The sequence below is a fragment of the Sinohyriopsis cumingii genome, chromosome 10 (genome assembly GCF_028554795.1).
Source record: "Sinohyriopsis cumingii isolate HCF-2022 chromosome 10, ASM2855479v2, whole genome shotgun sequence".
NCBI lineage: Eukaryota > Metazoa > Mollusca > Bivalvia > Unionida > Unionidae > Sinohyriopsis > Sinohyriopsis cumingii.
The window spans coordinates 87644905-87662064 of NC_142970.1; the positions used below are offsets into that span (position 1 = coordinate 87644905).

The 17160-nt window shown below is 34.2% G+C and overlaps 1 protein-coding gene across 4 annotated transcripts in view; it reads left to right on the forward strand.

The window, feature by feature from the left end:
• The window catches only part of LOC149790540 (uncharacterized), a 91311-nt gene extending 86716 nt beyond the window's left edge, over window positions 1-4595 (forward strand). For 3 of the 4 annotated variants that reach the window (XM_089972585.1, XM_089972586.1, XM_089972587.1), the window contains 2 exons: window positions 914-2002; window positions 2781-4595. In XM_089972585.1, coding sequence (XP_089828711.1) covers window positions 914-2002; window positions 2781-3250 — 1559 coding nt within the window. In that variant the 3' untranslated portion in view covers window positions 3251-4595. The remainder of the gene's footprint in view (window positions 1-913; window positions 2003-2780) is intronic. The other variant, XM_089972588.1, reaches the window with a different exon arrangement.
• The last annotated feature ends 12565 nt before the right edge of the window (window positions 4596-17160 follow it).

Sequence of the window (17160 nt, forward strand, 5' to 3'; positions counted from 1 at the left end):
CTTTTGTTTTTATTCCTTCTACACTAAATTGTTGTATTGATAAATACATTTCTGAAGAGAATGAAGCTATTGCACGGCGCTTTTTAATGTTGTGTAACCAACTTGAAATGGCATTGATACATGTTATATTTTGCAAAACGAAAGCTACGTATTTCAATGTGTCGGACATTTGAGAAATATATATATATATATATATATATATATATATATAATTTCATCTTTCCAGAAATAAAAATCGAACGCAATGAATAGTGCACGTAATCTAAATTATAAATGAAGAATGCAAACCGTTTTAAAGGCATATATTCATTGTTACAATCGACATATTTATATCTGTGTTTGCAAAATACATAAATGAAACTTTAAAACTGGACGCGGTGGAAATCCATTTGCAATCATGGAAGTCAAGGAAGCGGGAGAGGCCACTGAATAAAACTTCCTTCTAATGCAAACTTTACAAGCATTAAAGACTCCAATATGTAATTGTTTCAGAGACTGACAGCAAGGGTAATGGTACAAATGTTAGTCCGCTTAACAAAGAACAAATATATAGAAGGTCTTCGCCAAGCAAAACAAAATGATACATCATAGATTTTAATAGCTCAGACGCATCATTGTGCAAGAGCAGGACCCAAGATTATAATTTTATATTCATGTTCAATATCCTTACCATAATATCAATTATAGCGTAATAAGTATGGTTTAAAGCATAATATCATGTCCTTGATTTATTTTCGAGATAAGAGTAAAACCATTTTTAAAGACACGTTTACCATTTAATGACTTTCATAGGTCCTTTGTGTTAGTATCTTTTTCAGCTGAATATAGATGCGCGTCCGTTGAAAAATGGCGTCGTTATGTTCAAATCTAAATGCAGCAAAATGTACTAAATGTTGTATTCATCATATTTCAGTACCTCGTATTTATCTAACTGATGTTGGGCAGGCAATAAGTCGCGGAGACCACGTATATATAAAACAATATTTAGAAAATCACGGACGGGAACATGAGGATGAATTACGTTACTATCTCAATTATTCTCTCGGTTTAAATAACAGTAGCGGCAAGAATGCCATGGCAAATGTTTTCTTGTCTTGGATGTGCAAAGAATTGACCGAGCTGCATAAGCCTTACAAGGTTTCAGTGTGGGCAGCGACACCTGCTAGAGAAGGTACAGTCAATGAGCAACCCGTTCTTGTCTGCAACTATTGGGGTAATGTGGATGTAAAATGCCAAAAACGCTTTTTCGGTCTTCTTGTTAAATATCAGGAGTACAATACAGTGAACAACGAGGAACTAGATATTCAGACTAGTAAAATATTTTTGGAAAACAAATTGTCGCCAAACGACGCGATATTGGCAAACGAAATTATTTCATTAAATACGGATCGGCTAATGAAACTCCACAGTAATCTGGAGGTGATAAAACCGTGTCCGGTCAAGAGTAGTGGCAGTAAGGTTACAAAGGAAACGTGTATTGTTTTATCGTGCAGACTGAAAGGATTCATTCCATTTGGAGAAAGTCTGTTTCCAAAGGATCTAATAGCAGGGGAAATATCGCTTCCCGTGGATGTGAGAGAGGATTTCTATGTACCTGCGATGATGCAAGTAGAACAATGGGACTCTCAACTTTTTCGCATGGGTTTCAGTATGGGTCCATATGAATATCTCATCAGTGCGACCGTGGGTCCATTTGTACAGATGGAGGAGGGAAATGTTGGCTTTTTGACCTGTGCCCACGCGTTTGGAGTGCCATGCAATATTGAAAGCTCATTAAAAAAGAGAGTTGTTCAGCCGGCAAACGGCGACTTCGCTCCCGTTCATGGTGCTCATGGTGGTGGTAATGACGAGGCTATATGCGGTTACATCGACAGAATTAGGTTTGACGTTGAGCTCAGTCATCCTGTGAATACTGACGCTGCTCTTGTCCGATTAGAGCACGGAAAAAAGCCTATGTTAGGACGCTTTGCCTGGATGAATCAATTTAGTCTTAAAGAAGCAGGTAATTGAATTAAATAATAGGAGATTATTAATAAGTACACCACATTCAAGCTGTGGAAAACAAGCATATGTGACAGCTACTTTCGTTCTTGTATACCATGAATTAATAATTTTAAAGCGAGTACAAACATTATTAAGGGAATCGAAGAGCATACTTATTATTATGTTTTAATAATCTTGTTGTCCAAGGTGACATAAATTTCATTATTCGCCTTCCTAAAGAGCTATGACACTCAATAATATTACATATACAGCGTTTACTTTTGTACCCAAGTAGTAACAAACATAATAAATAATGCGAACGTTAAAATTATTCAATTAAACTAATTACACCAGAATGATGAGCTATTGATTATCTTTTGCGGTTCCAATCTCATCCAAGGATAGGATGCGATCGTGACAGTTTCCATGTCTTAATGTACTGCAACATATTAATTTGTAAGTTGTCAAAGTCTATACCCTAATCTCTATAGTATGTCACAACTGTTTAAAACCGATTGCACATTCTCCTTTTGCCAGGCAGTCCTGTTCAGAATACATAAAATTGACACCAGTGGATATATGTATGTATGGATATAGCATGATTGCCTTTATCACATAGCTTTGACCGAAATATATAAGAACTCAGATCAAACTATGAAAGCAATCAAAGGCTCGGTGATTAACAGCTGGCATCAGTTGTGCCTTTTTATAATCTACTAAAGGCTGGCGGGGGGGAGCTTTGAAATCGTTCCCTTTTGTTATCAAGAAATGTAAATATCTAACCATTATTTTTTCAGGTCTACAATACGGTGAATTTCTCAAATTTGATGACGGTGAAATTTTGACTAAAACGAGGTTTCGAGAGCATGTTTCATTACCAAAAGGAAAGTTTATCAAATTTGGTGCTAGGTCAGGTGTAACATCTACATTAAGTTGCCTTGCTCCCGGTCTAGCCGTAATTAAGATCGGAAGTGATGCCGAACTATTATTTGATCAAGGATATCCGTTTCCACCAATCATCAATGGAACCAGGTGCTTCGTCATGAAAGGGCAATATTTACTTCAGTCAAAATCGTCAACTAATTTCCTCATTGCTGGTGACTCGGGATCTGGTGTATTTCATATGGACGAAAACCAGAAACTACGATGCATTGGAATAGCAATTGGTTTTCTGGCTGGAAGCAAAGAAGCTGTTGTCACTCCTATTGAAGACATTCTTAAAACATTGGGGTTGGAAGACGATTCGTTAATGAAATTTATTGTTTAATGTATGCCAAGAAGTCACTTCATTAACATTGCCATAATAAAGTACATAAAAAATGTCGTGAAATTGAAGAACAAACATTCATTTAGTGCAAATACGGAAAAACATTGAAATACTAATTTGCTTGTACGTTCCGTACTTCATCAACAGTATGTTAATTAGCAGCAGTTCATATGAACCTCATTGTGATTGACTTGAAATGAACCTTCTTTAAGCAAAACGAAATAGTCTTCGATGCGTTCCATCGACACATTTTTAGGTAAATTATACATATTCATCGTTACGACACCTACATTGGTGAATATATTTACATTGTTAAATATGACAATATTATTGGTATACAAAATATAACTGTGTAATTGGCAGGCTGTATTTAGTACAAATTCTGTCTTGAGAATTTGCAATGAATGTTCAGTTAACATACTGTAAACATCAAAAGATAGGCGATGAAAGTCAATCAAAGACTTTAAAATAATTGTTGCTACCAGCAGCGTGAACACAGATGGTGTCCATCCGACAGGCGGTTATATTTATTTATTTAGTAGGAATGTAACGTCATTGATGCAATGACCAATATATTTTATATTTTATAAAACTTTTTCCCAGTCCACTTTTGTATATAGTGATCATATAGACTTAATAGCAAATATATGACCAAACTTGATCGATTTGCCACCGTTATGAATATAGATATGGTCTAAAACATCACACCCACACACAGACATATATATATATATATATATATATATATATATATATATATATATATATATATATATATAAACCGCTCCGGTGGCCTAGTAGTTAGAGCATCCGCCTCGGATGAGGGAGGTCGTGGGTTCGATCCCCGGCCGAGTCATACCAAAGACTTACAAAATCGGTACTAACAGCTGCCTCGCTTGGCGCTCAGCATTAAGAGGTTAGTGTTAGGACTGGTCGGCCCGGTGTCAGGATAAAGTGACTGGGTGGGACATCATGCTACATGTCTGCGGCATGATGCCCCAGTGCTAGACATCACTATAAACTGCCACATTGCAGACATCGTAGCGATATGACTGAAAATTTGTTAAAGCTACGTTAAAAATCCAAATCACATCACAACGCATCACATATATATGTATGTGTATATATATATATATATATATATATATATATATATATATATATATATATATATATATATATATACTTGTATTCATATATAAATGTAAGACCTTGAAATATGACTACATTTCGAATATCCTAAGAGGGAATGACAGTATATGTAAGAAATTTGAAAGTAAGCTTAACTGCAATCCAGGCTATATCTGTATCGCATCCATTTTGCCAAATATTTCTTTAAACGTTATGAAGACTACTCTTACTCTACAATCTTTTCATTGTGACGTCATTGTGAGGTCTAATTACACACACTCAGAGACTACCATAAACCTGGGAACTTAAATATAGTTTTGTTGTGCATGCCCTGTATAATCATGCGAAGATAATTAAACAGTAGCTTATTTAACTTCATTTAAACTATAGAAAGACAGATATACGAGCTTAAATGTTATGATCTTATAACAATTCAAGTTAAAGTTATTATACCGAAAACAACACCCTAGGCATTGTTTTACAACTGCGTGACCTTTTATACTAACGCAATCGAAAATTAACATGCAGTTGGGAAATGAGAAATATAATTATAACAAAAATTATATCAAGTCTGGACAATTTAAAATGATAAAACTTATCCACATTGTAAATTCATCTATTACAATAGAAAATGAGATTTTAAAAATTTAGTTTGTCAACAAACAACACAAATTTCATAAGTCAGCTTGTCCGTATTAGGGAGATCTGCATTTGACCCATTATTTGTTAGCAATATGCCACAGCTAAAGGATAATATTTAGGTAGAATGTTATTGGAAAGTTAAGAAAATAGCCTTTCATTCATTTTACAATTAATTGGTTTTTTGTTTTTTGTAACCATACGTTGATAATTAAAGTTTTCAAAAAGATGTGCGTAATTAGCAAATGAAGATAAGTAAGAAGAAAAGAAAGTTAGAATGCATATATATATATATATATATATATATATATATATATATATATTATAGTTTAAGACAGATTGAATTGAGAGAGAGAAAGGATTAAGAGAATGGAGGTTAGGTAAGGCTATTGACCTGAAACATCAAATATCCTTGAATGGTTTTTTTTATTTGCTTTTAAAAATGTTGATATATTCAATTTTCTAAGCCTAGATATGCTACCAGATTGATATGAACAATAATGAAAGCTATACTTTATAGAATGATTTTTAAATAAAATCTAAATGATATGAGAACATTGATTGTCCATTTGATGAACAATGATCATCTAATCACCTTCAAATCGGCGACATGCACTAAAACTATCTCCGACGATTTGACTTTTGAGAAGGAGCTTAGAACACTTATATTTTTGTTTACTTATTTTACAAACAATAAATAGTTATTTTCATGTAAACAATTAGAAAATAGATGATAAACACCGACTGGAGTGCTAGATGTTAGGTTGATTGATTAGGCATTTAAAGATACAGCAATGGCTAATCATGATGAATAGGTGCTATTTAAGCATATCTGTAAAATAAATCTGACACGAGTTACATCAGTATTAACATATACATGTATTATCTAATTGCCTTCGAATAGGTGATGTGCATGAAATATTCTTTGAAAAGCAGATTGTTTAGTCTGGAAGCTCGGCATATAATACAAGTCGCAACTTTTCCATGGCAGTATTAGGGCGTGAAGTCCGCTTATCCCGAATATATGTCTGCATCGGATAGAAAACATGTACTAGTAACTGATGACAAGACATACACATATAAAAACTGTACGAGATGGGGTATGGGAGAGGACAAAATTAGATTCAAAGTTATTTTTTGTTTCTAGTTTTTGAACATCTGTCATCATGAATATTTAGTTGTTTACATGTAATTGATTTTATTGCAACAGTTTCAGGTTCAGATCACATATCGTAACACGTTCATGGTCCCTCGTTCCTCTAGGAAGATCAAACTAATACAACCAAAGCAACGCTGTTGTGTACATATTGGACATCAGATCAGCGCCAATTTTGTTTATGACAAACTAGACATCACAATAAGTTTTTTCTGTTTAGGCCAAATGACAATATCACTTTCTATTATGGGGTAGCAAAACCATTTTCAAGATGCCTACAATGGGAGCCATATCAAACATCAGCTCTCCGCCATTTTAATTTATGACTAAGACATTACAAGAAGTCTGTTGGCGAGAACCTCATATTGGTGCGAATATCCACTTACATATTCCTAGGATAAATCCAATGAAAATAGATCCACTTAAATTGATCATGCATGTGGACATCTGAATTTCATTGCAAACAAGACATTAGCTGAGAAGAATATGACAAGTGCTTCAGATTCCCATCTTCATTGCTCTAAAGTATACACCACTCATTATCTGCTTTCGAGTACATGTTCCGACTACGGAGAGGAGCGGAATTATGTACACTTGTAACTTTCCATTCACTTTCTCGGATCTCTTTCATCAAATTCATGACCTTTATCAGTTTTGAATGCATTTTTAAACTAATTGTAGTATTGGGGAACCTCATATAGCTGTAAACTCCAGTTTCCCATTATGTTCTCAAGTAAAACGCTGTTACATTGGTATTTTGCAATAAAAGCAAAGCTGGTGGGGGTCTGTCCTTGTACATATTATCCATATCATACAGGTGGTACAATGCAATGATTTATTACTCTCAGAAATGTGAGAAATAGCCGATAATCAAGATCAATTGTTCCTAAAGTCGGGTACTGCCACGTGGAGGCGGTGGTATTACGATCAGGGGACGTTAATCCTGAATAATGCTCTTAACACGGTAAAGTAGGAGACGCTCAGAAAAATCAAAGGGGCAAAGGCCGCTGAAATATAACAGCTCAACCTTGAAAACATGTAACAATTCTTTTAATGTATATTTAATTTGTATTGTGTTGACCATTATCCATGATTAATTGACATGTACATCTAACTTGTGAGATTGACCTTAGTCAGTAATTACGTTTAGGGGGCATTACAAAACTCTTATTGTTGTGTAACCAATACATAGCTAATATTTCAATATAATTTAGATTATATATTAAGATCATTATTACTATAGGTAAACGTGTTCACTTGGGTTTGAATTTAAACAATAGCGTTCCCCTAGGGAATTCCTAATGTACCCGCTTTATTACATTTTCTTTACTTAAGTTTTAACACGAGACCTGGCCTTGTTTACAATTTACAATATTCTGAAAATGCTATTCAATCTAGTTCTGTTAGGATGCCTTAAGTTTTTGTGGGTATTTGTTTCAATGGGAAAAGTAAACATAACTTCTTTATTTCATATCTTAAAATCAGTCTTTGAGGAATAAATTTAGTTTATGTTTCCGTTAGTATTTCAGAGGATTCATTTCTTGCAATTATTCACTGAAATTTCAAGGTGCTCATTATTACTTCTTTTACTAAATCACTATTTTGGAATTATACTAAATTCATTCAGACATTATGGACCATGATAAAGCAATACTGTTGGCAAATTTGCATATTCGAGGCTATTGACATATCCATATCAATATTGGCATCTGTTCGGATTACTATTGAAATTCATTTGAAGAAGAGAAAGACAAACGCAATTGCAGAAGGAGAGAGTTACAGAAATAGAACACAGGCAAACAGAGATAGAAAAGAAGAGATGGAAATACAGAAAGAAAACGAAAAAATGAAAATTCAATATAGATAAAAATAATAGAACTGAAAAGTGGAAATCAATCCCTCCTTTCACATACAAGCACGTATTCAGAAGCTATCATAAATAACAGTACCAATTTTAAGAGAAGAAGAAGTAGACCGTTATGGCTAAGAGAGCAGTGGAATATAGTTTTACAAAGCATACTTATTGGCAAGCTAACAAAGTCTACACTTCATGGTCATCACAGCAAAGTGTTAATTAAGTTGTGGTTAAGGAATGTATCTTTAAGGGTTATGAGTTTTTATCTGACGTATATTAAGAAAGGTTATGAATTGCAAAACTGGAAACTGGACATATCCATGTCGAATTTGGAAGATACAAGGAATAAATACTAGATCGGTGGTACTCTGCCGAATAAGGTTTATCAAGATTGATATAACCTCAGACAGCTATTTTAGTTGAAAGATTCAAGAATTTCAGTCCATAGTGAGCACAAAGACCGACATTGACGAGTAAAAGGTTGAAAATTTAGAAAATGGTGCTCATACAGCTGATAATTAATTTTTGACTGAAACGTTTATTTTTGTCTGCAAGTATTCCTCGCACCAACTGTCTGGTATAATCATATCAGTCTCGTATTAGTACGTTTAAGTCTCAATCTGGCACATGTTTTAGGTATCGTATTTATGACAAAAAAAATCTGTCTCTCTTCTTATCTGTAATTATTGCAACAAGAAAGAGCATGTTATTTATGACTGCTACATAATGAAAAATAAATAACATAATAAAGACAGACATTCCAAATGCTCTTTCGTAAGAGGTCAATGTCACAGTCCTGTCTTGAAAGCAATATATTTGTTGAGTCAAACAAAGGAATATGATGTTATTATTGTGAATTGTAAACCATTCATGTTGAAATGTGCTATACCACCTTTTGTTTATTCTGTCAAGCCTATCCCTATTAAAATAGTAAGGAATACTGGAGCTTCTCGGAGTCTTTTACTAGCAGGTACAGCACCTTTAACTGACAACAAATATAGTTAAAGAGTTCTTATTCAGGACGTACAGTACGGTTGCATTTTTCCTCTCCAGTCTATGAAACACAGTGATCCGTCTCCTGATATGTTGTGGCCACCTACCCAAAAATGTTTGAAGACGACGAATTAAAAATAAGTAACAGTAAGAACATTAGAAGAAAAAGAAAGCATTACATATTTCAGTTACACTATAATTTAATTAAGTCATCTGGATAAGCTTTCATGATTATGACACATATTTCACTGCATATAGTGAGTGTCTGCATATTCCTCATCGCCCTAAAAATGTTTACAAGAAAAGATGCAACAAAATGAAAGTCATTTCAGTCAAGTTGTATGTCATTTTTGAATAAATACAAGAAGCTGGCCACAGCCTGCATGTTGAGCCCACTCATCAACTATAAAAAAAAAAAAAATGTTCGATGCAATGGCAATAAAGTTAAATAAATTAAAAATCTGTACCATTGATGATAATCTATGTCGCTGGATGAACGAGAGGACATACACTTCCTTGTAAGAGGGATGTCTTCACAAAAATGAACTTAGTTGTTAGTAGTACCATCAAGAAAGGAAAATACAGCTATAGTGGTTTTTCGTGATCACATATGTTGTTTTATGGATTGCACATACATTTGTTTAATTGTTAAATACCTGGAAGGTCAAGTGCAATAAATTAAATTCATACAATAATGCTGTTATGTGAACTTAACTTGCATTGTTTGTTACTTTGGTTGTTTCATTACATGTATTATGTCATTATATGCTTTTGTTTGCACCATTGACCTGACCTTGTCAAACATTAAGTTCATTTTCTGCTTGAAATGATCTTGTAACCAACATCTATATAGCTAAAATATTATCGTCGTGTATGGGATTAATATCAGGATCATTATTAACAGAATAAGTAAATATGTTAATTTGTGGTTAGAACTAGGTTTTGTGAATTTCTTCAGTGTAATTCACATAGTACATGTTCATCTCTCTAATAATAACTAAAAGATTTATTTGTAAACACCAGGAACATTCTAGATGGTTATTTTTGCGTTAAGTAACATCAATTTTTAGACATTGCTAATTTTGACCTGAATTCAAGCAGAGAACTATATAATCTTGTAACTGAGAGGATTTTATTAAGTCATGCTTTAAGACTTATCACTTTCAAGTTGAGTTATAAGTTGTGTTAATTATTTTAATTTGTACTGAAATCTTTTTCTTAATTTAAAATGATAAAATATTTGGAGAGAGACATTCACTGTTGGAACATTAACATTCTATGAGCTGCCACAGACACATCAACACCCTTTGCTTTGGATTTAATTTATTCTAGACTTTGAATTATTAGGACCTGTGTATGTAGTTTTAGGATAATTTTAGGAATCTAATTCATTACATTGTAAGTTCCTTTTATTTTAATTTTCACTTTGTGTTTTGATTTTTCACTTTGTGTTCTAGGGAAATACATTATTTGTTGAATTTTACAAAGCTTTTTGCTTTTCAGTCTTTTCTGTTACTTACCTTAAAGAGGACAAACATGCAAAACTGAAATTCGCGCAAACTTTATATATAATTTCCTATATGTATAAGGATCATTTTCTGAAAGTTTGTACCTTTTAATCTTACTCATTACAAAGAAATTTATAGAAAACCGATCATCTCTCATCCGTCTTGAATAGAACAACGCGCTTCCCTCCCCCTGTATCATGTGACGTCATTTGATACACTGTGTTCACACTGGCATTGTAGATAATGAATTATGGAGAATTCGCCCTGGGAGAACTCATCTCAGGTGTTAGGAGAAGTCGCACCATGGTGGTCGGATAAGTCACCTCATTGAGCCTATAGACGTCGCCCCAAGGGTCATATATACTAATTCTGAGATGTGGCCACGTGGTTGTTAAGGCTTTATTTATTGTTATTTTTCTTCAACTTAATGACTTATTAAATCTATACAATTTGCAACTTTTCAACTTGATCAACTTCGCTTCTGTACTTAGAGAAAAAGAAGTGCTATATATCCCTTTTGTTCTGCTCATCAAATCATTAACTGCATTTAACTGGAAAAATATAGCAAGTGTAAGCATGATGTGACATCGTCAGTTTTATACATGAAAGGGCTCCAACCTAATAATTAAAGTCATCCTAAGACGACTTTATAGCATGGCATAGAAATCGACTGAATTCTTGCTGACCGTCAATAATCCAAAGGGTTAAGGTATCATCTCTCTAACTGAACAATTTAATCTGATTTTTCATTGAGATTTGATAACCATTGACCAGTGATAATTGAACTCGATAAAAAGCATCATTGACGTATACTCAGGAAATCAGGTCGCTACTGAGTTCAACATCATGGCTAATGCATATAATTCGAACGGTTTCCGAAAGCTCACATGTACTACGCCCATCATTTAGTTTATTTCTTCTTTTTTGTTAGTGTTCGTAATTTTATTATTTCTCAATAAAACAAACTATTTCAAGTTGAACGAGAAGTTTAATAAATATTTCACTACTAAATTGCCGATGCACAATAACATGATTACGTTATTTTGTTATATATAGCAATACCCTGATCACGCGTACTAACGGGATTTTGCTACTTTAAGTTCATATTTGAACTGCTCAACGTACCTGGGACGTAATGAGAAGATCAGCTTTAAAAACAAATTTAAATGTCACATTTAAATCATGGACTAAACTGAATAACATTTCACATGGTCGGAATCAGCTTGGAAGTTTGGAGAATCAGCCAGATGTATGGGCCGAATCAGTCAGCGATTTGTACAGAATCAGCCTGGTCCGAGTTTGAGAGTAATTGCCACATTAATGAATAATGTTAGCATACTAGATGTTTCAGTCAAGAAAGTTAACAGTAACATTTGTTTTAAAAAATTGTATCGTGGTGTTCAGGTGCGTGTAGTTATAAGAAATCTGGAAGAAAAATGCATATTCATCCGATGGAGTTACATACAAAATCAAACGTGCACATCCTGTTTGTATGGAAGGGAGCTAACAAATTCGGGGCAGGTTCTTTCCGTTTGATCTCGGAATACAGGACACCATTTTGTATGAAATGTTTGTGCAAATACAATAGATGCAAATACAAAAATAGTCGGGATAGATTATACACACAAACTACTAAATATCCTTCTATTTACAATACAGTTGTACAGGTCGGGGTTTTTGTACCCTTTAATAGAATAGACTCATAGCACCGCCCGTTTTTTTTCTTCCTCCTCCTCCTCCTCCTCCTCTGAATCATCAACCGGAGGGTCTTCAATAATATCTGTGAGAATAAATCTTTAAATATATTTTATATTATATAATATTAAGAACGGAACACTTCCCAATTATTTTCATTAATCAAACATGCCATAACAAGGTAACAAAACCTGGTATGTTTTTTATATCTTGCTATGATCTGACCTTTAAAATTGGGACCTATCCAGTATGGGTAAAACAATACTCCTGTCCCGCGTATCGATATGATTCATGTTACATATCCTGCGATATCATACATATCGATACACATATAAACTTAATGGTCGTTCCATCTTAGTAAGGTAGGTGATGCCCTTTAATGTATGGTATATACTGGTTGTATTTCCAGTATGCAGACAGAGATATAGTTATCATATATTAATATGTATTTCTCATCGATGAAAAGAAAACAAAATTACTTTCAAAGAGACTACCTCTTTGGTGTCACTGAGTTTTATTAAGCGTTTTAAGCCATTTAATGGTGGCTCCATTTCCCTCGTTTTAGACACCAGGCGCTTTGTTTGCACGGCAGCTATAAAACATCTTATTACCAGTTTCATCTCTCATTTAAAAGACATTACAATGTTATTTTCAAAACAGAAGAAATAAAGCAATTTTCTCGTGCAACTAAATCTCATCCAGAACAAATCAGGGCATAGGAATGAGGATGAATACCAACAAAATCTACCACAATGTACTTCCTGCAGATACAACAGACTGATGTCGCATGTACTTGTATTTGTTAGTGAAGAAGGAAAACTATTGACAAAACCCAGTCCGATTCTGTAATTTGTTTATAAATTTTACACAAGGTAATAAACTTAAGCGTTTGAAATCTGACACCTTGCTGATTCTGTTCTAATTTTATTTATTCCATCAGCATCTTCATTCGCCTTACATTTTACATTTTAAGGAGTGATGCTGCCAGGACTTTAACTGACGGAGGACTTACATTTGTCTTAGATAGAAAGTAGGTCTAGAATATAAGGAGGGGGAGGAGGAAAAAATATTTCGTAACACTTCATTATCTGCTCTCATTCTTGTTACACTTTCTTATTGCTCTATTGAAATCAATATCTTTAAAGGATATCACCTCTACTTGTATAAGTATTACTTTTGAAATTCATTCTGAGCATACACTGTTCCTTATCTGTATATAAATGTTGTTCTATGCGTCCTTCTGAAGGGGCAAATGTGAAAGTAATTTTCTCAGCTTGAAACTGTTGGTTAATTTGTCTTTGTGGCTGTTATATACAATTATACAGAGCACACATATATTATCTTTTGGATGCATCTACTTCAAAAAACGAATTTTCACTAATATAAACTTACATTGTTGATTCAGTAGTTTAATGAATACCATGCCAAATTTCGTATCTGTTCCACAATGCTATTTTAGGGGTTTTAGCCAATTAATGTCATAGTCTGCTTGTGCAGATGGGGGGTGTGTGGAGTGGTCAAGTGGTCTAAAGAGTTCACCGTTACGGCGCACTGCCATCGCACCCCTCTCTGCGTGGGTTCGAACCTCAGGCTCGGCCAAGGTGAGTACGTGAGAAAGCTTGCCAGTAGCTTCTCGTGGGTCGGTGGTTCTTTCCCGGGTTTTTCCTGGTTCTTCCTCCACCATTTATACCGGCCGCCACGTACAGCCTATCTTGTGCTGAAAACTGGCGTTTAACCATATAACAACAACTGCTTCTGTAGACAGAGGTTTTCAAATAAATGTCTATACTTCCTAATTTCATTTTTGTCATCTTTATCTATTCAGGTTATCTTAACCCTGATATGTATATATTGTTTAGCATATGATCCGCATAGCTAAACTGATTGAGGAACAAAAATCAACATTGCATTTTCTTTTAAATTGGCTGTATTAGGATACGTATTCTAACCTTTCTACATTTAATGAAATGTTGGTACCGCTGAAAGAGAGATTGACAGTCATTCAGTGTATTTTAACCCATCCAACATGTACATCAGACTCATATTTAATACCATCTTCGGGCTCAAAAGCAATCACTGGTATCTTTATTAACAATTTCCTAGCTCCAATAATCCGATACACTTCATAGCTTTAAAAATTATTATCACTATCAGCTTCCATTTTTTTGCCAACTAAAACTAATGAACCACGCCAGGAATCAAATATTTTTGGTTTTCTAGGTAGCATGTATTTCTAAAACTTTCTTCATGAAAGGTTCAAACTACGCCAAATTGCTTTCCCAGGGCACAATGTGCTAATTAAATTTATTTTAATCAATTGTTTTAAGATGGTTCTTTGTTATTGTCAGTTAGTTTTGTACATATAGATCATAAGCTATACCTGCTTGGCTATTGTTATTTTACTAACAGGTAATACATTTTATTATAATACAATCATTATTTTCCCCAAATTTTATTATATTTTACTTTTCCTCAGTTCAAACTTATGATAAATATAAGATAATCTTTATGAATCCTAAAGTGAGCTTTTTCTCATTTTCTAAGTAAAATTGAGTTTTCTTTATACTCCTTACGTTACTCTAAACATTGTTTCCTACTGGGGCAAATATTACGACAGTGGCAAGGGAAGAAGTAGACTTGTGTGAAGTGCAACAATAACTGTTTTAGTACGTGAGCCATGCATTTATGCTAAAACGTCACCTAGTTCTGTGTGCTCATACATACATTTATGGCACAGAACAGTGAAGTTTACTGATTCCAATCTAAGCTAATCATTAATCGTGCACTAATAACAGTAGGGAGATTGCACATATAATAGTACCTAATTTATAATACTACAGCCGATAACGGCTCTGCATCATTTTAACAGAACATCAGTGAAATATTACAAACAAATCTTCGATGTAAACATGATGGTGGCTGTTAATTATAGATGCAGTCTCGCAGCTGTCGCATAGCCAGCTGCCGCTAATTACCGTATATATGCATGGGATAGGCCTAATTAGAATAAAGTTCATTAGGGCTTTTTGTTTAAGTGTAGAGGTATAAATAGCAATAAGAAGAGTTTACTAAATTTGATAATTAGATTTCTGCAGAAATATACGTGTTGATTTGAAAGTGCTCTGACACTATCACGTATTGCTTATACACACGCTATGACATGACCATCCCATTACTTCATGTTCCAGGGGCCCCGAGTGGCCAAGTGGTCTAAAGCGCTCTCGGTTACAGATCATTGCCATCTCACCTCTTTCTCTGCGTGGGTTCGAGTCTTGGATTCAGACAATGTGGGTATTTGAGAAAGCTTGCCAATAGCTTCTCGTTGGTCGGTGGTTCTTCCCGGGGTTTTCTCGGCTTCTTCTTCCACCATTAATACTGGCCGGCATGTATAGCCTATCGTGTGCTGAAAAATGGCGTTAAACCCCACAACAACAACAACTTCATTTTCGAATAATTCGAACTTAAACTAATAAACAAGTTTGCTTATTAACCAGACTGTCATGTACAGAGCCTTTTCATATATGTGGGGATACATCGTATCATCAAGAGTGAGAACTATACAATCTTAAAAGGGACCAACCAATCATTTGTCGCGGTTGTCAGGTATTACACCGAATTATTATATTTTCCGCTCCTAGCCTGACTTTAAAAAAATAGATTTGTTTTAATATGTTTTTAAAAAAAAATAAACAAGACAAATTAAAAACTAAATACTCATCGTGTACTATAAAGTTAATTTAGCTCTGCTTCTCTCTAATTGAACATATTCAATCAAAGAAAAGGTATTCAACTATCTATCTGACAATCTGAACCCTCTACCTACTCAAAAATGACCGTGACTACTTTAATAGTACGTTTGATAAGATAATTACCTTTATTTGAACATAGATTTTGTCAAAACGGGTGAAGAACAAAAAATGTTTAAATCCGAGTTAAAACAACGATGACTCATGCTTTTTGTATGCAATCGAATCAATTCTAAACACTTCCGTAAATGAACCGATATTAGTTTTTAAACAAGTGTTCATGTTGTTTTAGTAGATGTCCGATGAAAAGTATAATCTCAGCAAATTAGGATACAGGTGCAGCATATAATCTAGAACAGACGGAGTGAAGCCATCAGATAATCAAGACGTATTTCAGTTTTTCTAATCCAGGTTGGTTTCTATTAAAATGGGTACTCGCTGATATCCGTTAGATGCTACTAAAAAAAGAGACAAATATTAAATTCCATTGAAAAGATGGATGGAAACAAAACGTATGAGGGAAATTAGGTAACTATACATTAATCTGTTATATAATGTAACAATCGGGGCGGAATGAATTTCTTACCATATTGGACACCTCACAGATGACTATGTCATCTCGTGTTTGGAAACTTTCAAACAAGTCAGCTATAACGCCTGACAATGGTGACAGTACTAAACATCATCAACCACAGCAAACAGCGATTCAGCAATGATATCTAATAGTTCGACATGCGATCAAATAATGTGGCAACCATCACGTGGCGACATCTTCGTTGCTAACAGCATTGTTCAAAGTTACACATTTCTATCTCTTAAATAACCCATTTATTTCAAAGATACATATTAAATATGTTTATTGGGTGACAACTTTTGGGGTGACTTCTCCAACCATTTGGGGCGACTTCTCCAACCACGTTGGGTAGAGTTCTCCAGATATGTTGGGGTGAGTTCTCCCAGGGAGAGTTCTCCATGAGGTGAGTTCTCCATATACCTCAGTAAGATGGGTATAAAATTGATTAATAGAGAATAGTGGCTGGTGAACTAATCGTACTATATTGACATAATCCAAATACTACCGTACCCTACACAATATTAACTAAACCCAGATAAAAAAAATAAAAAATAAATAAATAACACAAATACTTTAATGACAAACTAATAAAAAAATAACAAAACTAAAAGTA